The 22,959-nt window shown below is 39.0% G+C and overlaps 1 protein-coding gene across 2 annotated transcripts in view; it reads left to right on the top strand.

The window, feature by feature from the left end:
* ESF1 (ESF1 nucleolar pre-rRNA processing protein homolog) overlaps positions 1–9,026 on the top strand; it is a 58,873-nt gene extending 49,847 nt beyond the window's left edge. For both annotated transcript variants that reach the window (XM_007165269.2, XM_007165270.3), the window contains exons 12-14: positions 4,936–5,018; positions 6,445–6,591; positions 8,212–9,026. In XM_007165269.2, the coding sequence (XP_007165331.2) occupies positions 4,936–5,018; positions 6,445–6,591; positions 8,212–8,505 (524 nt within the window). In that variant the 3' untranslated portion in view covers positions 8,506–9,026. The remainder of the gene's footprint in view (positions 1–4,935; positions 5,019–6,444; positions 6,592–8,211) is intronic.
* The last annotated feature ends 13,933 nt before the right edge of the window (positions 9,027–22,959 follow it).

Here is a 22,959-nt window from a genome sequence, read left to right on the forward strand (position 1 = left end):
TCTTTATTTAGGGTGGGCAAAGCAAGCTTCTCTGAGATGGTGACGTTTGAGCTGAGACCTGCAGAATGAGAAGGAGTTGGGCAGAGAGAGCTGGGGGAAGAGCGTTGCAAATGAGTGGAAAATGGGTAGAACAGCTATGAGGTGAGAAAGAACTGGTGTCAGAGAAATTGAAAGACACCAGTGTGGCTGGAGCATGGTCAGAGGGGCAGTTTGGTATAAGGCCAGGCTGGGACACAGGATTGACCCTGCAGGGCCTTGTGTCACGGCGACAAATTTGGATTTTACTCTACTGACAGTGGGAAGCCGGTGAAGGGTCTTAAAGCAAGGATGTGACGTGTTGTGGTATGCATTGTAACATACTACTCTGGGTCCTGCAAAGGGAACAGATTGGAGAAAGGCGTTGGTGAGAGCTGAGAGACCAGGCTTTTGTAGAGGTCTAGAGGTGATGGTTGGTCTAGACAGCACGACAGTAATGGAATTGGAAGGAGAAAAGTAAGTGGGATTCTAGATATATTTTGGAGGTAGACTTGCCAATTTTTTTATTTGGATAAGGAAGGCATTTAGCATAACTCCTAGATTCTGACTTAGGAATCGGTAGCCTCTAAATAGTATTTCAAACCATGGAACGAGGGGTAGAAAGTATTGGTAAGAGAGGAAGGTACAGGTTTGGGCTCTGAGGTCAGGAGCCTGCGTAAGGTACTCTGTCCTCCTGGAGAAGGTACTACCTGGAAGGTAGGGGGAAAGTTTATGAAACAGAAGGAACGGCCATGAAATAGGAGGAAAAGCATTAGTGTTTGGAAGGGTGTATAGGTCAGCTCCACAGTTGAGCAGGACAGAGACATTTTAAGCCAGGACACCTTTGCCCTAGGCAATCCCAGAGCTAAACTTACACACTCTTCAAAATGTGGAGAAATTGAGTTCACTTACTGATGCCAGACCTGCTGTTTGGCTCGGGTTAGGAGCCAATATGAGTACTAGAAATCTTTTCTAATTTTTCCTTTTATTTTTTACCCCCTACACTGTAAATTTGCTATAATTTTCCCATTTTTTTTAAACTGCAAACTCAATATTAGATGAGAGTTTTGAAAATGTACTTCTAGAATGAGTAAAAAGTTATTTTTTCTTGTAGAAATGAAGTATTGGAAAAATTTGCTTAGTGCTATCTAATTACATAAACTGTTGGAAAGATTTTGTTTTTGAAGAAGTAGGAGTGAAATAAAGTACATCACATGTTAAATATACCCTATTAGAATGTATCCTTTGTCTTGACAACTTTAGATATTTGATAAACCACCATGAAAATCTAATAATAAGGCACACATATTTGATTCATTCAGCCAGTATGCTGGGTGCTTACAGTATACTGCTCATATGTAGTTTTACAGTTTACAAATGCTCTTATATGCATTCTGTCCTCTAATCCAAACTTTAGCCCACTTTATAGAGGAGTGAACTGAAAACGTGGTTGGATTGCACAAGGGCCAGTTGTAGATGGTAGAACCTGAATCCTAATGGCTCCCTTTTACTTTTTGTAACTCTACAAGTGCGTTGTAAAGACCAAAGCCAGAGCCAGGATCCATATGTATAAGAGCTGGACACAAGGACTTGCTGGCTTTCCAAGCAAAGCCAGGGCCAGGATCCATATGTATAAGAGCTGGACACAAGGACTTGCTGGCTTTCCAAGCAAAGCCAGAATGCCTTGGTCCAGAGGAATATTAACAGACTGTATTATCTGATGATGGACAAGTGATCTTGGGTGCAGGAACTTGCTGCTAAAGAGTAAATTGCTAGGGGGCTTACCACTCCTGTCTGGTCAGTACAGAGAGCAGTCTGCCCTCCAGTGAATTCTCTTAACTGCTCTCTCACAAGAAGTGCTCAACCGAACACTCTGGAAGAACTTTTTTATGGGAACAATTCTCTGACATTACAAGTAATGGAAAATGGAATTTCTTTTACAGATATTCCTTTTACAGATCAATTGTTCGCAACACATCTTTTTTCCATGAATGTATTCTGTTACATTTTTTTGCGTAAAGGGAGAGTGGCCTCGGTAAGCTTGATTAGATTTTTTTTTAACTATAAAACCCTAACACCCGATTTCAAGTCTCTGTTAATATTCAGCTTATTAGAATCATCTGTATGTCCTTTTTGCCACAGTCCCAGGAGATGTGGACTCTTACTTGCCAAAAGATTCACTGAAAAATAAAGATAACATTTCAGAACAGGGACTTTCATTTCCCTAGTACTGTTCACTAAATTAGGTCTGAAAGCTTTCCAAAGGGAAAATGCTTTTTTTAAAAAATAAATATATGCCCACCTAATATGATCTTGTTAACAGTGCAGAAAGGGTCTCTACACATTATTTATCTTCTGACTAAACAGTTCAATGTAGCACACAGTAAATTCTTCATGAGCAAAGAAATTTTCATCACACTAAAATTGGATATCATTTTTAGCCCCAACCATCTTGGAGATTTTTTTCCTCTCTTGCTGCAGTCTTCCTTTCAAGTTTATTTTTATGGCTTTTCACCAGGTTGTTATAAAATCCGGAACAGTTCATTGTGGGCTCTTTGAAATTATTTCCCACAGCTGTATGTGAAGATCTTTATCTCCTTTATGTATTAATCATATACAGCCTGATTTTTTTCCCCTGCCACAGAATGATCTTCTGCATATGTCACTTGTCCATTCACTTCAAAAGGAGCTCTTGCCTTAAGAGAGCAGAGGTAAACTTAGGGTGTGGGAGTCAGACCCTAAGAAAGTGGAACCTTGATGATATTTATATGTGTAAATACGTGCACATACTTTGCAACAGAGAAAAGGTTATAATCTTAAAGCAGATACATCATTCCCTGAAAAACATTTGAGATAGGAGCACTATCTCACTTAGGGGAAGGGCTACGTACAATGGTATTTCTTCTTAAAAGTGCAGACAGACACCTTGGTAGCAGTGAGGGGTGAACGAGGCCACACTTATGTGCAGGTGTGTTCTCTCAGCTGGGCAGGGCTGCCTTAGTGCAGCAGGGCTAGTGCATGTGGAGCAGCTTCTAAAGCTTCTCTCTACTTCCTGTTATCCCCCATTAGCTGCGGTTGTTCAACCATCATTATATGTTCTGAATTTTGTTCTGAACTCACCTTGAGACAAATTGCTTAACCTCTCTGTGTTTCAGTTTCCTCACCCACAGGGTGAAGATTGTAATAAATAACAGAATCTACCTCATAGCATTGTTGTGAGGACTAAAGCAGTTCCTATATAAAAGGGAATAAAACAGCAGTACTTTCTGGTGCCTAGTAAGTGCTGTAGAAGCATTAATTGTTGTTAATACTTTAGAGACCATTGGTTTCTCTGCATTTGGAAGGACAGAACTCAACTTATCCAAATAAGACAGTGTCCAGCAGCTCAGAGAAGGTTGAAATTGTGTAATAACATTCTAGAGTAACAGAACATGTCTTTGTGGATTCTGAACCTTCTTACTCTTCAGAGTAGTTCTTCATACTTTGACACCAATTCTCCCTGAACCCCTCCCAACAGACACAAAAAAAGGAAGAAAAATCAAAGCATCTGCGTGATCACCAAGGAACCCAAGATATCTTATATATGTGTAGTCAGACTATTATAACGGTGATAGCAAGCAGTTGATAGCACCATGTGCCAGACATTAACTAAACTTTTAACGTTTTTTTAGTGTATTTAGTCCTCACAATAACCCTAGGAGGTAGGTGCAAGTATTATAATCCCCACTTTACAGATAAGGACACAAGCACAAACTGCTACAGCTAGAATGTAGTTGAGCCAGAATTTAAACCCAGGCCAGCTGCTCCCGAGTCAAGTGCCCTTAACTGCCGTGTGTTACTGCCTCTTGTTCAGGACGAGAGCATCTCCTCATCTAACACCTTGTGGTCTCCAGAAGTCCCTGAGTCCCTGAAAATATAGTCAGTTTTCTAATCAGGAGCCAGTTTTACCATGAGTAATTTTGTTTAATAATAATAGAACTAGAAAGTTAAACAAAGATCAAATTTGTCTTTAGAGAAAGAGAAAGGGTTTTGTTACACTTTTACTTACAGGTAGTTATTGTCAAATTGTCATTATGGAGGTGAATTTTTCATTTTGCTGATGAGTTTTAAGAGTTTATATATTAAAATTACCTGTGTTTTGTTTTTTTTCCCCTTGTGATTTCTCCTATTATTCTTATGCTAAGAAAACATTCCTTCTTTTTAAGATCAGGTAGCTGTTCCCCTGTATTTTCTCATAGGGTTTTTTTTTTCCTAATGTTTAACTCTTTAATACATCTGCATTTTATTTTCCTGTACATAATGCGATGCATCTATAGCTCAAATTTTTTTTTGCAGAATAAAACAAATTGCCTAGCACCAGTTATTGAATAATCCTTTCTTTTTCCAGTGATGTATGATGCTACATTTTATTACATACTAAGCCAACTGTTCTGTTTTTCTCATTATGTAGTACAGTGTTTTTTGTTTTCACTTTGTAGTACAGTTTAGCACACTGTATTACATGTATATCAAATCTATCTTGTTAATCTTTGTAAAGATTTCCTTGAATAGAATTTTATTAAATGTATATATTTTGTCATGAGTGGATGTTGAATTTTATCAAGTATGTATTCTATATCTGTTGAAATTATCTTATGATTTTTCTTTTTTAGCTGATGTATATATAATTATACATTACTCAGAAGAAATTCCTTCTTTGTAATAGTCACTCATCCCATCCAGACTATTATTATTCCATTCATACCCATAGTCATCTCAGCAATATTTTTTTTACTTTCTTTAGTTTCTATATATTTATTGATAGATACCTTGCATTTTTGTTATAAACAAAATTTTTAAAATAAAGAAAATAGTATAAACAGATTGTTGCTGTGATAGTCTTATAATTTTTAACCCTCCTATGTTGGTTTGTTGTGCCAGGTATAAAAGAAAAGAAGAAATCAACAAAATCTGCAAAAGATGGCACATCTCCAGAGGAACAAGCTGAACTAGAAAGACAAAAGGTAAAAACATGGTCATGGTTACATGCTTAGTGGATAATTGATATGTACAGTTCAAGTGAAGTTATCCATATGTTTCCAGTATCCCTAATAAAAAAAAAATAACTGATTTTAGTTATGAATTTATAAATAAGAATTTCAACAGCATAGGTTTTAAATGTCATCTTTTTACCAAATTTCTCCAACTAGTATCCAACTAGCACAAAGTAAAAATTTACCTCAAACCCAAGGCATGTCCCTTTGTGATTAAGAGGAAAATATCTTATTATTAAAAACCCTTACTATAACTGAGACCAAAAACAAATAGTACTATTAAAACCTTAAAATAATAATGCCATAATTTTTAATTCAATCTGATCTGTGATACAGGGTTTGTTTTATGGCTTGTTCAATGCTCATTCCTCTCTTTTTATTATTGAAAATAACATAAATTTAGTGTACAAAATTAGTCTTTCTTGGAAGTGTAGTGAACTTTATGCTTCAGTGCCTCCTAAAGATCCATGGCACAGAGTAATATGTATTTTTGCCGAGACAGGAATTGGAGTCAACAATGTTCACAAGACTGATGTTCATAGCACTGTCTAGGAGGGAGCCTGACTGGTCACCTAAACTCTGCATCTTAACGCATGTTTTACCGCATATGCAGTAATGTTCACAGAGTTAAGGAGCAAAAGAAAACCTTTCTTTTGTAGAAAATGGCTCTAAAAAGAAAGCCAGCTGCAGGTACCAGTGGTGGAAGGGAGACATAATTAAAGCAGTCTAAAGTGGTAATGGAGGAAGATTCACAGGAATCTCACAGCACACTCTGTATTTTCTGTAGTGTACATGGTTGTTTACTCGATACTTGAAGGTTTGCATTTAATCCCATGGTCAGTAGAAAATACCTATTTAGTGGAAACAAGCATTATATTAGATTACAGAAGCAAATATTAAGATCCTGCCTTCATAGAAATGTGTCAACATTGAAAAAGTAAAGGCCAAAAAAAAGCAAAAGAAAAAAGGAATTCCTTGTTCCTAAAGCATGTTTGGAAAGTCTAGTTTGTATCACAAAATACTACATGTTTGCTAGATTTAGTGTCTGCTTAAAAAGAACAAACTGAAAATGAGAAATTTTTATTTGGGGGACTTGAGGACTCTTATTTTTACAGCCTACTAACCAGTTACACTAGGTGAAATATGGTCTGGTTTTTAGATAAAGCTTCCTGCTGTCAGTGATGTTGCTTCTAAAAATTATACCCATTACTGTACGGAGATCTTTGGGTTTCGTTTTGAGTTCTGGTAATCCACAATCAGTTTACAGATGACAGGTGTTATCCCAGAGCATTGGTGGCTCGGTTCTCCTTTCCTGGGGGGATGTCTGTGCCATATACTCCTGTTTGGGGAAAGAAAAGCACTGTTGTATATTTGTACTCTTTTTTTCTCTCCACAGGCTGAAATGGCTTTGCTCGTGATGGATGAGGAGGAAGAGAGCAAGAAACACTTCAATTATAACAAGATTGTGGAGCACCAGAATCTGAGCAAAAAGAAGAAAAAACAGCTTATGAAGAAGAAGGAATTATTGGAGGATGACTTTGAGGTAACCAGGGACAAAAGTCATTATCCTCTTAAAGCTGGTGTTAAATCTAAAGTCAGCTCTGGAGATAAAAATTGAGCATCTTAAGAAGGGCCCATAGTGGAGCCAAAGCTACCATCTTTCAGTCCAACACAGCCAGTTCATCCCTGGGGTGTTTCTTTGGTTGAGCACCAGGTGATGTAGTTGGCTTCTATTTTGGTAGCCATGTTTGCACCAAAATATGTAGCTTTTAGTGTTAGAATCACATGCACTGTGATGCTCACACTGGGAAAGTTCTGCATCATTAAGCCTGACTGAGAAATAGCAGGTTCACATCACATCGCATCACACTGTGTGTGCAAGAGCCAGTGCAGTAGGCCACGCTTTTTTAATTGCTATGTTTCTTGTTTCTATCGCTCCCTCTTTTCCCTCTTTTTGCTAAGTACATATTTCTAGTGGCCACACAGTCCCCATGCATGAGTTTGAACCCTGTACAGAAAACCTACAACAGCTGTCAGGAACTATTTGATGACTTCCATCCATTAGCATGGAAGAATAGACCCAGAAGAAGATGGGAGAGATTTTGAAGTTGTTTAGAGAATTGAGAGGGGCGTACAGATAACTTCTAAGTAGCGTGGAGAGGGACTTTGAAACCACTGTGTAGCTCCGGTTTCTGTTAAGTCAGCTCCATGTGTGGTGCTGTTCCACTGAACTTTTTGGTGAATTGATTTTCTTATGAAAAGTTAAAAACAAAGAATGATTTGTAGTCAGATCTTCTATTATGAGAACTGTCTCCACACACTAATCATCATGCATAAAAACATTTTTTATGAGTGTTGTGGTGGTGGTGGTGGTATCACGTCTGTTGTCCTTACTATAACTAAGTAACTCTACAGTCCATCTCTGGGTGGACTCATTTTTCCCATGGGAATGATGGGTGGCAGTGAGTCATGCTCCCTTTCTGGCTGGTCACCCCTGTGCCTGGCGATACTTGAAGACCTGGCTGGAGTTAAGGGTACACTCTTAACATGTAGGACCACAGTGTTTTTGTAGAAAGATAAAGTATAAATTCGGGGCTTGTATCTGACCGGATCTTGGTCTCAGGGGTGCCATCTCTCCCATTTTGATCTTTAAATCTTTTGCTGTATGAATCACCCTCAGTAGCTGCTCACTTTAGCACGAAGGTTGAAAAAAAAGTTTAATGTACTCAGAATGCAATGACTGCATAAAACTCCAGCAGGAGATACCATTGCTGGCTTAATCATCCCAGCCAGAAAGAGGTTTCACACTGTTAAGCGTGGAGGAGCCTGCCTACTCCAGTGGTCACTCCTCCCCTCCTCCAGACGTTCAGTCTAAGTGGCTGGTGTCGTTCCAGGCCATTGTATGCATAGACTACGATAGTTCCCTTTCAAGGATATTGTCATTGTGTGATTAAAAACAGTGTGCCCTGCACATTGTGGTTCAGGAATAAACCCTAAAACTCCATTGAAGATCTGTGGGAGAACAGTTTTCTAATGAATCAATGCAAAATGCCCACGTTTGTATTTTATATAATCAACTCACTTACTTTCGAAATGTGGTCCCATTTCTGGGCCTTTTGGTTTACTAATTTTATTTATTTATGTTTTCCTTTTGGATTTGCAGGTCAATGTTAAGGATGCACGGTTTCAGGCAATGTATACTTCCCACTTGTTCAATTTGGATCCTTCAGATCCTAATTTCAAGAAAACAAAAGCTATGGAAAAAATCCTTGAGGAGAAAGCACGTCAGAGAGAACAAAAAGAACAAGAACTTACTCAGGCAATAAAGAAAAAAGAGAGTGAAATTCAGAAGGAATCACACAAGAGATCCATTGATCCTGCCTTGTCAATGTTGATTAAATCTGTAAAAAACAAAACAGAGCAGTTTCAAGCAAGAAAAAAGCAAAAAGTCAAATAGGTGTATGTTGTTTCTTTTTGGATTGCGAATGTATAAAGTATACAGAAGTGGTGGAAGGAATACTTATTGGGAACAGTGCTATACCTTTCAAGAATATGAATAAAAACTGACCGTTGTAAAATTTATTTTCCGTATATAACAGTTAGACCTAATTGTGTATGATTGATAGATTTGTACTGTGTATTTCCACAGATTAATCATAATTAATCCAGATTATAGGATGTATAAAATTTTTATATTTATTACTCTGTTAGCTTTTTTTAAAGACTGTTTACAATTCTATGTAAAAAATAGAGGAGTGCCCAAGTCTTAAGTCTGAATAAGAGTTAGGAACAACTTGAAAATATGTATATGCAATACATTAATTTATCTGGAAGCAGGAGGCAGATTTAGATACTTGTTTAAATAATTTACATTTCTAGCCATAATGAATAGAAGCCAATAACTTTCTTTGTTGTTTCGTCATGTTTATTATAGTTTGTTTATTAATTTGAAAATAAAAATTTTTATTATTTTGTATAGCACTGAATTTTTTCATTTTATTCACCTCCAGTAAACTACCCTCTGGAAAAATATCTGAAAAACTGACTAACTCTTTAAGAGGACAACTCCATGGAAAGGCAGTTCCAGGTTTGCATTGTTCATAATTATATTTGAAATGTTCGTGAGCTCTGCAATGATTTTTATGTTTGTAGTAACAGAAAATTCTTCTGTCTGCCCTTCAGAGTTTTGGAATGCTTAGAAGGATGGGTATGCTGCTATAGAGTTTAAGGAATCTTAATTCTTTTTAAAATTAAATTAAAACACACCTTCAAAGCCTTAATACTCCTGGATTTCATCTGGTCTAGGTTTTGTAAACTATTAACTGACCACTTAGAAGAATTAGGTGTGCTGTATAAATAAATGAAAATAAAAACCGAAATAGTCATTTGGAATGAATGATAAATATGGTAGCTTCTGAAAGGCAGTAGGAGTTTGGCCAGGTTTGTGGTTAATAGTAAACTTGACATTATTGGTACAAAAATTCAAGCCTGCCAACGTAGTATGTTTTCAAGAATAAAAGGATGTAAGACTCAGAATGGTATCAAGATAATAAGGGCATATAAACAGTCTCTGAAAGGGGAAGGAAAAAAGAGGATATCTAAAATTGCTCATAATAACAGAAAAATGCAGAGTATTGTGCGGGGGAATGGTGTTCTTATCATAAAGTGCTAATAACATTGTTAGGTAATTCAGCCAAATAAAGCAGTATTTATGTACTCATCACTAGAAGATCATGAATCTTAATACATTTTTGAATATAGTCTATAATTGTACAATTATTCAGATTTCATTTTTATGCAAGGAAAAAGACTTTAAACTTTAATCACAGTGTGGGGATTACTCAGTTTGATTTTAAGATTCCTGTGAAACTTACTCTTTTGGTTTTTTAATTGGTTTGGTTTGGTTTGGATTTTTGTTTTGGAGCCCTTTGTTGTTAAGTCACTGTATTTAATTGTAAATCTCATTTTACTAGTCAGGCACATGATTGATTATAACAAATAAATTGAGCATATAAGCTTTGCACAGCCCTGGCTCCTTTTCTCAAAGAATTGATGTTTTTTAAGTGGGAAAAGAAATGAGAATTGCATTATCAGGTACTGCATTAAATAAACATAATACACCAAGAATGTTAGGTTCTCAATAAATATAATAATTGCTGGTAGTAAAACTCAGGATAAAAAAATGGCCACTGTCATAATTCAACAATGTGAGGGTAGTTTGGGTGACTCTTAAGGTCACATTTATTTGGATTGTTTGTTGTTGTTGGTATTCTTGATACCAAAACCGGATGAAGACAGTACAAGTAAAGAAAACCTACAGACTGGTATTTATTGTTAATATATAGAAATGAGATTGCTTCTGGAGAATTAATGTCTCACAAACTTAGGCATAAAAAACCTCAACAAAATATTAACAAATTGAATCTGACAATGTATAGAAAGAATTATACACCATGGCCAAGGGGGTTTAATTCCAGGTATGCAAAACTGGTTGATTCACAATCAACCAACATAATCCACTGTATTAACAGGCTAAAGAAGAAAAAGTATATGATCATATCAATTGATGAGAAAAAGTATTTGACAAAATCTAACATCCATTCATGATAAAAACAACTTTGGAATAGAGGGAAACTACTTAACTTGATAAAGAGCATGACAAAAACCCTACAATTAGCATACTTAGACCGAATGTTTGCCTAAGATTGAGAACAAGGCAAGGCTGTCTTTTAATCGTGTCTTATTTTCTGTATTCTGATCCTCTGACCACTGGGTGGGTCCTTGCTGTTCCTACAGAGACTGCCTCTCCCAGGTCTGGCCAGTTCCCAGAGTTAGTAAATAACTTGCACACAAGCGTGCCTTTCGAATGCAAAGCAACAAATCCAGAGCCCATACCTTCAGCCACCTCCTTTATTGGGCTTGCACACAGTGGGCCACTATCCTCGTGCCCTACCCTAGAGCCCACTGAAATTCAAGCCAGCCAATCCTAAACCTTCTTACCCTGCCTCACCCATCCCTTCCCAAAGAAGTCACAATAAAGCCCCTTGCCCACATTTTCCCCTGTTCTCTGCCTCCTCACCAACCCCAGTGTTTCCCTGTGTGACCCCCTTCCGTGGCATGCTAGGGAATGTGAGTATAAAAAACTTCTTCCATCACAACAGTTATTTCCGTGTCTTCGTATCTTACCATATCTGATTAATACAAATCCCAGTTACCCTTAAAACAGTGTCCACGCTCACTACTCTGGAAGGTCTAACCACTGCAATAAAGCAATAAAAATTAAAAGCGTACAGATTGAAAAGGAAGAAATAAAACTGACGGGGCTTTCCTGGTGGCGCAGTGTTTAAGAATCCGCCTGCCAATGCATGGGACACGGGTTCCATCCCTGGCCCGGGAAGATCCCACATGCCTCAGAGCCACTAAGCCCGTGCGCCACAACTGCTGAGACTGTGTGCCACAACTACTGAAGCCCGCGCACCTAGAGCCCCTGCTCCTCAACAAAAGAAGCCACCGCAATAAGAAGCCCACGCACCACAATGAAAAGTAGCCCTTGCTCACCGCAACTAGAGAAAGCCCACGCACAGCAACGAAGAACCAACGCAGCCAAAAATAAAAAATAAGTAAATAAACTTATAAAAAAAGAAAAAAACCTGACCCTATTTGCTGATGACATGATTGTCTACATAGAAAATCCCGAGGAATCTACAAAAACAAAACCAAAAAAATCCTCAAACTAAATAAGGGAGTTCAGCAAGATCACAGGATACAATGTCAGCACATAAAAATCAATCACATCTCTATGTACTAACTATGAACACATGGAAACTGAAATTAAAAACACAATTGTTCCAAAGAAAATAATATACTCAGGTAAAAACTTACCAAAACATGTACAGAGCTTGTATGCTGAAAATTACAAGATGCTGATGAAAGATGCTCTTTTTTTTTTAATGGCTGAAGAGTCTGCGGTGATATCCCCTTTTTCATTCCTAATATTGGCGATGTGTGCCTTTGCTATTTATTTTTGGCTAATCTGGACAGAGGTTTATCAGTATCATTGAGCTTTTGATCTATTGAACAACAAGCTTTTGATTTCCTTCATTGTTCTCTATCACTTTTCCATTTCCAATTCCTGCGGAAGTCTTCCCGCAGCTCACCAGCAGCCAGATTCCTAGCATGTCCCATTAGTGTCGCACCTCGCCATCCAGTTGGCCACAGCTGCTCTCTCTCACGCGAAGTGTAGACCTCAATCCCAAGGGAGGAAGGGGCTCTTCCACATTTGCTCCTTATTTGAGTGCTGTGCCTCAGCCATAAGGATAGTGGCTGTAACCTACATTTGTGATTCCTGTGTCCTTTAGAGTTCTCTTTTTCCCTTAGTTACCCCCTTATTTGTCAATCCTGTTACTCTAATGCCCTGTTTCAATGATTAATTATTTAAACTTTCTTTGTTCAAATTTTCTCTCTTTTTAAAAAATATTTATTTATTTGGCTACATTGGGTCTTAGTTGCGGCCTGCGGGGTCTTTCGTTGCGGCATGCAGGCTCTGTTGCAGTTTGAAGGCTTCTCTCTACTTGTGTCGCTCTGGCTGCAGAGCACGCATGCTCAGTAGTTGCAGCACATGGGCTCTCTAGTTGTGGCGTGAGGGCTTAGTTGCCCCGCGGCTTGTGGGACCTTAGTTCCCCGACCAGGGATTGAACCCGCGCCCAGTAGTGAAAGCGAAAGCACGGAGTCCTCCTAACCACTGGACCCCCAGGGAATTCCCAATCCTCCTATTCCTAAATCTATATTCCCATGCTCATGAGGCCCAGCTGTCTCACTCTTCCAGATCATGCAGGTTCCCTTGAGTCCTGACCATTCTGGTTACCTATTTATAACAAACCACCCCTAAACTTTGCAGCTTGAAACAACCACAATCATTTAGTTTTTCAAAACTATTCACTTTGCATAGGGCTCAGTGGGGAAGGCTCATATATTCTCCATGTGGCATTAACTGAGAACTGGAGGATTTGCTTCCAAAATGCCTCCTTCATGTGACCTGCAAGTCAGTGCCAGCTGTTGAGCCGGTAGCTGGGTTCCAAGGTGAGTGAGATGGAGATTCTATCACGTTCTATGATCAAGACTCAGATGTCACATAGTGTCACTCCTCCCATCCATACTTAATTAGTTAAGGCAGTCGAAAAGGTTTTCCCAGGTGAGGGGATATAAACTCCACCTCTTAATGGAGGAGAATGGCAAAGTCCTGGAAAAGTCTGCATGTCCAGAAATATTGTTGCAGCCATCTTTGGAAGATGAGACCTGCTGCACAGGCCACTTAATGAAAATCTCCCCCACACATTAAAAAATATGTATATTACAATTACAGTAAGTGCTCCATTCTTTGAGATCACCTAAATGAGTCTGTAGTCTTTGCAATCATAAGAGTATAAGTAACAGCCCATCAGCAGAGAAAACTCTCCACCAGCAGTTGGACCATAGTAGACAGGATCATTAAGAAGGTCAGACCAGGAGAAAGGTTATACATGCTCCTCAAGGGACTTTAAGTGACTATGGATGAAACAAGTGGTTGTTTCCCAATGTCTGTTCTTTCCATCTTCCATAGTAATAGAATCCTTTAGTTGAACATAGGACTTTCCAGAATAAGACAATTTTACCCATCCTCCCTTGCAGCCTGGTGTGGAAGCAAATTACAGCTTCTAGGGACCTTCCTTTGAAGTCATCAGACTAGTAAATTTTGCCTCTTCCCTTCTTCCCTTCTTTCACCCAACTGCCTGGAATGCAGATGTAATGGCTTAAGTTCCAGCAGCCATATTGGACCCTGAGGACAAAAGTCCATTATGTAGAAATAATGTTAAGTTCATTATGTAGAAATAATGTAGTCATAATAATAAATAAAAATTATGTAGTAATAATAATAAATCCATTATGTATACTGGTACATAAAGGATAGTAAGCTGGAAGGAGCCAGAATCCCTGAGGACTTGGTAGAGTACAGCCACTATATAATCCATAGACTGTCTTTTTTGAGACATCTATGTGAAAGAAAAATAAAATACTACCTTGTTTAAGCCACGGTTTTCTCAGGTCTCTGTTACTTGCTGTTCTACCTATATCCTAACACAAAGACGAATACAGTGGTGTTGGGTTATAGTCTTTATGGACTATTTTGCCCTATTTTGCAGTTCATTTCTCCATATTCTTAAGGAAACTCTTGATATTACATTATAGTCAGGGTGCTTGCATTTTGAGAGTGCCAGAATAGGGTGCTCCATCATGTAAGTTTCCCAGATTTCTGGATATGGACATGAGTCAAGAGAAGTGAGACAAACCCCTTAGAAGGCAACTGGGACCCTTTGTTCCACAAGCCCCATTGACATTAGAGTTACAAACTCTATATTCAGCATCTCTGGGTTCACATTATCACTTCCTTGAAAAGTTTATGAAAAAGGAGTTGCCAAGAGTAACCAGAATCAGGCACATGGGAAAATGAAAAAGTGTGAATGAAAGTCTGTGCTCAGCCTGAAGTATGGATTCTGCATTACCCCAAAATTGCCAAAATGTGGAGATGAGAACTCCACGCTGTAGACAGTGCCAAAGCAAATAGACTAACAGATTATATTATGTTGAGGAAAGTTGTGAGAAATGCCAGCTTTGGGGTTATGAGCTGTTTCCATGAATTTTTAAAAATTGAGTCATTATCTTTCATACTACACATGCTCTTGTATTGAGTAGCCAGTCTTGAGTTTTTAACCCTTTTTACTAATATCTGAAATTAATGAGAAGTGTCTTTTCTTTTAGACTAGTAAGAAATAATATAATCCATCATATTTCAAAAAGTTCATCTGATGAATAAGGTAAGAAATGGCCAAAAAATTACACTAAATTTTTAAAATCTTTTTGGAAAAATCATTAAACTAAACCAAGAATTAGTTAGGAAAGACCTTTAAGTTAGAAATGGAACAACTCTAAAAGATAGAAAAAGTTTAATCTGACAGCAGCTCATTATTTGACGAAAGAGAAACTCTGAAAATAATGATTTGATTTACGTATGTTCTTCCATTTGGATCTATTATAAATATTTGTTCTAGGACAATTTTAGGGTTCTTCTGGAGAGCTCCAGCAGTATCAGAAACCACCTAGGAATTGTTATGTTTCTTCAGATTTCTTTGGATTCAACTGAACCTCAATTCTCCCATCCATTGCCTTAGGATTGTTGCAAGAAACATAAAACAATTCAAACTAATGTAAGCAAAAAGTTTTTTAAATGTGAAGACGGATTTTTTATTCCAAGGGCCCTGTGGGATCTCATAGCACTGAATCCAAAGGTGGAAAGCAATCAGTTCTCAGGAAGAGACTGAGAGCAGGAACTAGAGAATGTCCTTAGAAACTCTCCTTCGCGCCTCTATTTTCTTCTGTTCACCTTGTTTTACTCACAATGGTACCAACAGGCCTCTCTCCTTAGCCCACTGGGTGAGTGGGATAAGATGACCCTGAGGCAGGAGGTAGATGGGCTCCAGGTTAGGCATTTACAACTGGCCTCCTGTTTACATTTCTTGGGGGCAGGAAAAAGGTGGGCTTCAGGCCGGACACTTACAACTAGACTCCTGTTTGCATTTCCTGAGACAGGAGCTAGGTGGGCTCCAGGTTAGGCATTTACAGTCAGCCTCCTGTTGTCTCCTAAGGACACTTTAAGATAACAGTCCTGGCAGGGACAGAGAGGGGCTAAACCCCGTTGGAGTAAAGATCAGGAGGTCATAGATTTCCCGTCCCTGGGGCAAGGGAGACACTGCACATGCGCAGAAAGGCCCCTTGTGGTCAAAAAGGAGGGGCACCACCCCGGAATAGGTGATGCCACGGCCTCCCATAGGCCTCTGGGCTGGGATCCATCTTGGAAAAAAGTTGTGCACGCATGGTGGGGAGGGTCCTAGGGCAGGTCAGGTGTGGAAAAAGAAACCAGATAATTGGTCAAAAGTAAACCCGGAAGAACCGCCCTGTATAAATGACTTAACCGTCTCTTTGCTGTGCTCTTCCTCATTAGGGAGGACGCCCACATCTTTCTCTCTGGTGTGCATCTCTGCCTTGTTTCTGGTTTAACTAAACAGTTTCTCTGTGTGCTCGCCCACTTGTTGTGCTGTGTCTCTAATAATAAACTTTGTGCCTGTTTTTACAGTTTTTACCTCCTTGAGAAATACATTTTTCAATGGGGGCAAGGACCAGGGGAATTTTGCTTCTAGCCTCTAGCTCCTGGTGGACTGGCTGCTAGGATTCCTGGTTTTCATCCGGGCTACCCAGGTTCAATTCCTGGGCAGGGAACTAAGATCTCGCTTCACACCATCGCCCATTGCTGTCTCTCCGAGGTCAACTCCATCAAAGTTTCCACATTTTAAGTTACAGGTCCATTTTTTATGTTATTAAAAGAAGAAGGTTTTGCCTTGTGTTCAAGATTCAGGAATGAATTTGGAATTTTTCATTGTGATACTATTAAAATAAAGATAAATTAAGTGTCTACATGATTATATAGAGTGCAGTATCAAGAATAGCTTAGTAAATTTACTTGTGAATATTATATACCAACCAAAACAATTAAAAAAAATGTTTTATACTATTATGAGTTACATGATAATCTAAAAGATGTTCCAAGCATTTGAAATAGCTAAACTACAAAGGATCCTTAATGTCTATAAATAGAGAGGAAAAGATTAAATCTATTGGCAATAGAAGTTTTATCCTCTGTAAGTGAACAGTGATTTTGCATTAAAAATCTGGGAAAATGTATTCACGTGGAATCTTTTTTTCTTTAACCTTTGTCTTGATGGAAAGCAATAAAGTTCTAAACAGATATTCAGCATTTTTAAAGGAGGAACTTCTACATCTGATCTTATTTTTCCAGGAGTTAAAAAAGGAACTTAGACTTTAAGAAGTTGCACAAAATGCTGGTAACAGGGATTGCCTCTGGGGGAAAGGGGAGACTTACTTTCACATGGATACCTTTGTATATGGCTTTGTTTTACCATATATATATTTTCACTTTAAAATTTCTTTAAATAGTCCTATCTCTAATAAAGAGAAATGTCATAATAATTCTGAACTGGAACCTTTTACTATAAAGGACATTATTGGGACGATGGCAGAACTTGAATGGCCTAAGGATTAACCGGTAGTGATGTATCAATGTTAATTTCCTACTTTTGATGTCTGAATTTTGGTTATTTAAGAGAATGTCTTTGTTTGGGTGATGAGGCATCATGTTGGGAGCTTGCTCTCACATGATTGAGGGACCAGCAAATATCTTTGTACTGTCTTGCAAATTTTCTGTAAGTTTGAGATTGTTTCAAATAAAGAATTTTTAAAATTATTTTTTAAAAAGTCTAAGTTCTAAATTTCCAGAGAGACAATGTGATTGTGTTCCCAGCTTGTGTTCCCTGCTCACCCATCAGCTACGGTCAACAAGATCCAGTTTCTAAAACAGAAATTGGGAAATTGCTCCAGTGGACGTCTGCTGTACCAGCGATACCTGGGTCACTAGTTTTGTACTGTTGGATTTTTTGGTAACACATCAGTATTTCTTAATTAACACTGTTAATTAACACTGTTAGTTCTCTGTCCCTTTTCTCTTTGGGGAAGTGGGGAGGAGTGGGGACTAGACATGTGAAATACAACAAGAATCCAAAACTAGCTTCAAAGAAGTATCCAATGTAAAACTCCAGGCTGTAGACACAGTGTAATGACTGCTGCTCTCCTGGTGAAAATCCCATTCCAATGACTGCAGTATTTCACCATAATTTTTTTGTTTGTTTATTTTTACTGAAATATAGTTGATTTACAATGTTGTGTTAGTTTCAGGTGTACAGCAAAGTGATATATATATATAAAACTGAATCATATATATATGAATATATATATATATTCTTTTTTTTACCTTCTCTTCCATTATAGGTTACTACAGGATATTGCGTATAGTTTCTGTGCTATACAGTAGGTCCGTGTTGGCTATCTATTTTGTATATAGTAACGTGTATCTGTTAATCCCAAATTCCTAATTTATCCCTCCCCCCACTCTTTGGTAACCATAAGTTTGTTTTCTATGTCTGTGAGCCTATTTCTATTTTGTAAATAAGTTCATTTGTATCATTTTTTTAGATTACACTTATAAGTGATATCATATGATATTTGTCTTTCTCTGTCTGGCTTACTTCACTTAGTATGGTAATCTCTAGGTCCATCCATGTTGCTGAAAATGGCGTTATTTCATTCTTTTTTATGGCTGAGTAATATTCCATTGTGTAAATGTACCATAGCTTCTTTATCCATTCCTCTATCAGTGGACATTTAGTTTGCTTCCATGTCTTGGCTACTGTAAATAACACTGCTATGAACATTGGACACCATGATGTTTTATCAGATTCTCTGCCCTGGGCAAGAACAAGCCTTGACAGTAGATAGTTTTATTTTTTATTTTTTTAAAGCAAGGTTGTTTTTTTAAAAAAATTATTTAATTATTTAATTATTTATTTATTTTCGGCTGTGTTGGGTCTTCGTTTCTGTGCGAGGGCTTTCTCTAGTTGCGGCAAGTGGGGGCCACTCTTCATCGCGGTGCGCAGGCCTCTCACTATCGTGGCCTCTTCTGTTATGGAGCACAGGCTCCAGATGCACAGGCTCAGTAGTTGTGGCTCACGGGCCTAGTTGCTGCACGGCATGTGGGATCTTCCCAGACCAGGGCTCGAACCCGTGTCCCCTGCATTAGCAGGCAGATTCCCAACCACCGCGCCACCAGGGAAGCCCAGATAGTTTTATTTTATTTTATTTTTTGCGTCCAATATATATATATATTTTTAAATTTATTTTCTATTTATTTGGATTGTTTTTGAGTATTACAAAAATGAGAAAGTCACCAATGTTTCTTCATTAATTCATAGCGCTTAGGTGACCATGGGTTGCAGTTTCCTCTGCTACCCCATCCCCACTTAAGTTTTCTTTAAGGGCTTCCTTTTAACCTCCCTAGGAGGGCCAGACACCCCTGCACAGCAGGGATTTTCCTGCTCTTGGCTTTTAAAGGAAACTTTTCAGGGAATCAAAATCTTCACTTGCCATGTTTCATCACTACTAAAATATGTTTAAAATTATCTGATATAATCAGGTGTGGCCATTAAAAACTATACGCACAAAAAATGTCTTTACAAGGTGGAAAGATCTAAATACCTTCTGAAGTGATTCCTTCCTGTGACTTAACTGCAGAAAATTTTCAGGCAGTTTCTAGCATTTATATATATTCTCTTCACTTTCAGAGGGATGGGAAGTGAAGTAAAAGTAGTGGGTACTTTTGTACCATCCTCAGAACCAAGTCTTTATCGTCCACAGGCCACTAAAATAGTGGTCCTGGTCACCCTATTTCTGGCCCTCCATCTTTGGGGCACATGGCAATGAACTTTCCCGTACCTTTTGAAGTTATATGTGGCCATAGGACTTGCTTTGGTTAGTGAAATGTAAGCAGAAGAGAGAACCAATATAGAATCTACTACCTTATCTTCGCCTTCCCAGGGTCATTCTAAGAACCAGATCAACAGCCAACCCATGTGGTTCATGTAAAAAAGAAACCTTATTTTAAGCCACTCAGCTGGGAGTTATTTGTTTTGCAGCATGACCTCGCCCATCCTGTTGGATGGAGATGCCTCATTGCCCCAATCTCGACCCTTTGGGACTCAGTACCCTTCCTCATCCCGGTCTTTTTTTTTTTTTTAAGGATTTTCTTATTTATTTATTTATTATTTATTTATTTTTGGCTGTGTTGGGTCTTCGGTTCGTGCGAGGGCTTTCTCCAGTTGCGGCAAGCGGGGGCCACTCTTCATCGCGGTGCGCGGGCCTTTCTCTATCGCGGCCCCTCCCGTCGCGGGGCACAGGCTCCAGACGCGCAGGCTCAGCAATTGTGGCTCACGGGCCCAGCTGCTCCGTGGCATGTGGGATCTTCCCAGACCAGGGCTCGAACCCGTGTCCCCTGCATTAGCAGGCAGATTCTCAACCACTGCGCCACCAGGGAAGCCCTCATCCCGGTCTTTTATACGTATCTACAAGGAAGGCCTCTCCCTCCCCTGAGAACTTGATTAATGTTTTTGGGTTTTTGTGGGGGCATCACCTATTTAATTTATTTTAAATTTTTATTTAAGTATAGTTGATTTACAATGTTGTGTTAGTTTCAGGTATATAGCAAAGTGAATCTGTTATCCATATATATATAGCAACTCTTTTTTTGATTCTTTTCCCATATAGGCCATTACAGAGTACTGAGTAGAGTTCCCTGTGTATACAAGGTCATTATTAGTTACCGATTTTATATAGAGTAGTGTGTGTCAATCCCAATCTCCCAGTTTATCCTTCCCTGCCCCGAGAACTTGATTAATGTTAAAAGTTATCCATTATTTATTATTATTGTTTATATTAATTCATTTTTCTTATACTGGCCTACTTGTAAGTTATCTACTGCTGTCACATCAGATTATATCCTTCCTGTTGGGACAACCTTGCTTGTGACTTGGAGTGAGGGGCTACGTTACACTGTGGTGGGCGGATGTTGGGATGTGCTCTCAGTGCTGCATCATTGCAGTACAATATCCAAAGGTTTGGAAAAATAGGACTCTGACCAGACCAGCAGTTAGCTTTAGGATCCACGACAGATAATGGGGGTGCCCACCGAGATGAGTGTGTAGGAACCAGTGTGGTGGTTAAGGGTGTAGAATTTAGAGTCAGGAAATCTGGTTTCGAATCCCAGCTCTGCCACTTACTACTAACAAGTGATTTAGGGCCAGCGATTTAACCTCTTCGGGCCTGATTGTTCACCTTCAATATAGTGTTACTCACAGTACCTTGCTTTTCAGGATTAAATGAAATAATGTTAGAAAATCCCCTTGAATATTGCCTGACACACAGTGATTTTTCAGGAAGCCTTAGCTGTTACTCATCTTATTATTACTGTCACATTCCAGAAAATAATCCCTCCTCCCCACTCCCCCACCCCAACTCATTCCATTTTGACATAAAATGGGTAAATCTTTTCTTGGAGTTGCCCTTGATTGGGAGCATGATTTTGCCATTGGTCAAAACCAGTGCCTCTGGAGGTACTTTTATATGAATCCAAATGTGAAACTGCTGGTCGAACTCATTTACGATCTTAACTTAGTATTGTTGGATGGTACAAGATAAGAAAAAAAAGAAGCTTTACGGGAATTCCCTGGCGATCCGGTGGTTAGGACTTGGCGCTCTCACTGCCGGGGTCGGGGAACTAAGATCCTGGAAGACGCGTAGCTCGGCCAAATTTTTGAAAAAAAGAAGAAGAAGCAGCTTTACATTTTAGATCTAGAAGCTAGTAATATGGACTAAATAATGGCCAAGGGCTCTACCACTGTAGAAATAAATATTTTGGAAGTGTATCAGATGTAGCTCTCCCCAGCTCCTTGGTATCCGTAATTTGGCTGGTGAGATTTGGGAGCTAGAAAGACAGATTGACAGGACTGGAACGTCTTTTCACTTATTGTGATTGGCTGTTCTGAGAGCTTGCCTTTCCTCTTTGACCACCTGGAGAGAAGCTCTCCTGGCCTTCTCCTATCTTCAGATGATGCTGATTCCCTCCAGTTCATCTTTGGGCAAAGCCAGAGGTCATTTCTGGTTCAGTTAGGGTTCCTGGGTTACAAGCAAATGAAGAGATTTATTGGCAGAATAATGCATAGCTCGTGAATTCAAAGGAAGAGCTAAACTTTCCAAATGATAGGACCCAGGTGCCTCTAGGAATCTCAATCAGCAGTAGCTTGAGAAACATCTCCCAAGGATGCCGCTGCTAGTTGTCTCAGAAACAACTGTCTTACATCTTGGCAACTCTACTCAAGGAGCAATTTTCTGGAACAGAAAATGTGATTGGTCCAGCTTGGGTCATGTGAGTCCATCTATCCCACTCTTTTGGACCCTACCCCTCACTCACTGGGGCCAAGGGCAGGTGCGTGAAGGTTGGATCTATTTCTAGCAGGAGAAGGCAGAGGGGTTGAGCAAACCAACCTAAGAGTCCCTTCCTTTCTTTCTTCCTTCTTTCCTCCCTCCCTCCTTCTTTCTTTTCTTTTCTTTTCTTTCTTTCTTTCTTTCTCTCTCTCCCTCCCTCCCTCCCTTCCTACCTCTCTCCCTCCCTCCCTCCCTCCCTCCCTCCCTCTCTCTCTCTCTCCCTCTTTCTTTTTCTTTCTTTCTTTCTTTCTTTCTTTCTTTCTTTCTTTCTTTCTTTCCTTCCTTCTTTCTTTCTTTCTTTCTTTCTTTCTTTCTTTCTTTCTTTCTTTCTTTCTTCCTTTTTTCTTCTTCCTTCCTTCCTTCCAAGCAAAAAAGGATGGGTCATTAGAAAAACAAGATGAAAAACAAGACTATGATGTTCTTCCTTGTTGTTTTTGATTAAACCTCACCAGCACTATGTTGTGTCTAGAGTCACTGATGCAGCTCAGGGAAGCAGTGTGACCAGAGGGGCTTGGAAAAGCAGAGACTACCTGAAAACATTCCCAAACTCCAGAGAAATATTTTTTGTACTTAAATATAGTTTAATGTGATTTTATTATATTTAAAAACATTGTTCTGGGAAGGGTTCATAAGCTTCACAACATTGCCAGGAGGCCACAACAGAAAAAAAGGTCAAGAACACCTTGATCTGGCATGTTTCAGAGGCCTCTCCACCAGCTCCCAGGATCCACATGGTGTGCAGGGTCTATAGCAGCACCCCCGCTCTTGCCCTAAGCCCAGGCCCGTTGCTGAATGTGTAAGTCAGACATGCAGGATTATAAGATTACAGGTCAAAACCACAAGAGGCTTTGATTTTTTTTTTTTTTTGAAAGGAATGGGTTGGATTTGAGGCTGATGCTTTTTTTTTTTTTAATTTATTTATTTTATTTTTATT

Source organism: Balaenoptera acutorostrata, chromosome 15, assembly GCF_949987535.1.
Source record: "Balaenoptera acutorostrata chromosome 15, mBalAcu1.1, whole genome shotgun sequence".
Taxonomy (NCBI): Eukaryota; Metazoa; Chordata; class Mammalia; order Artiodactyla; family Balaenopteridae; genus Balaenoptera; species Balaenoptera acutorostrata.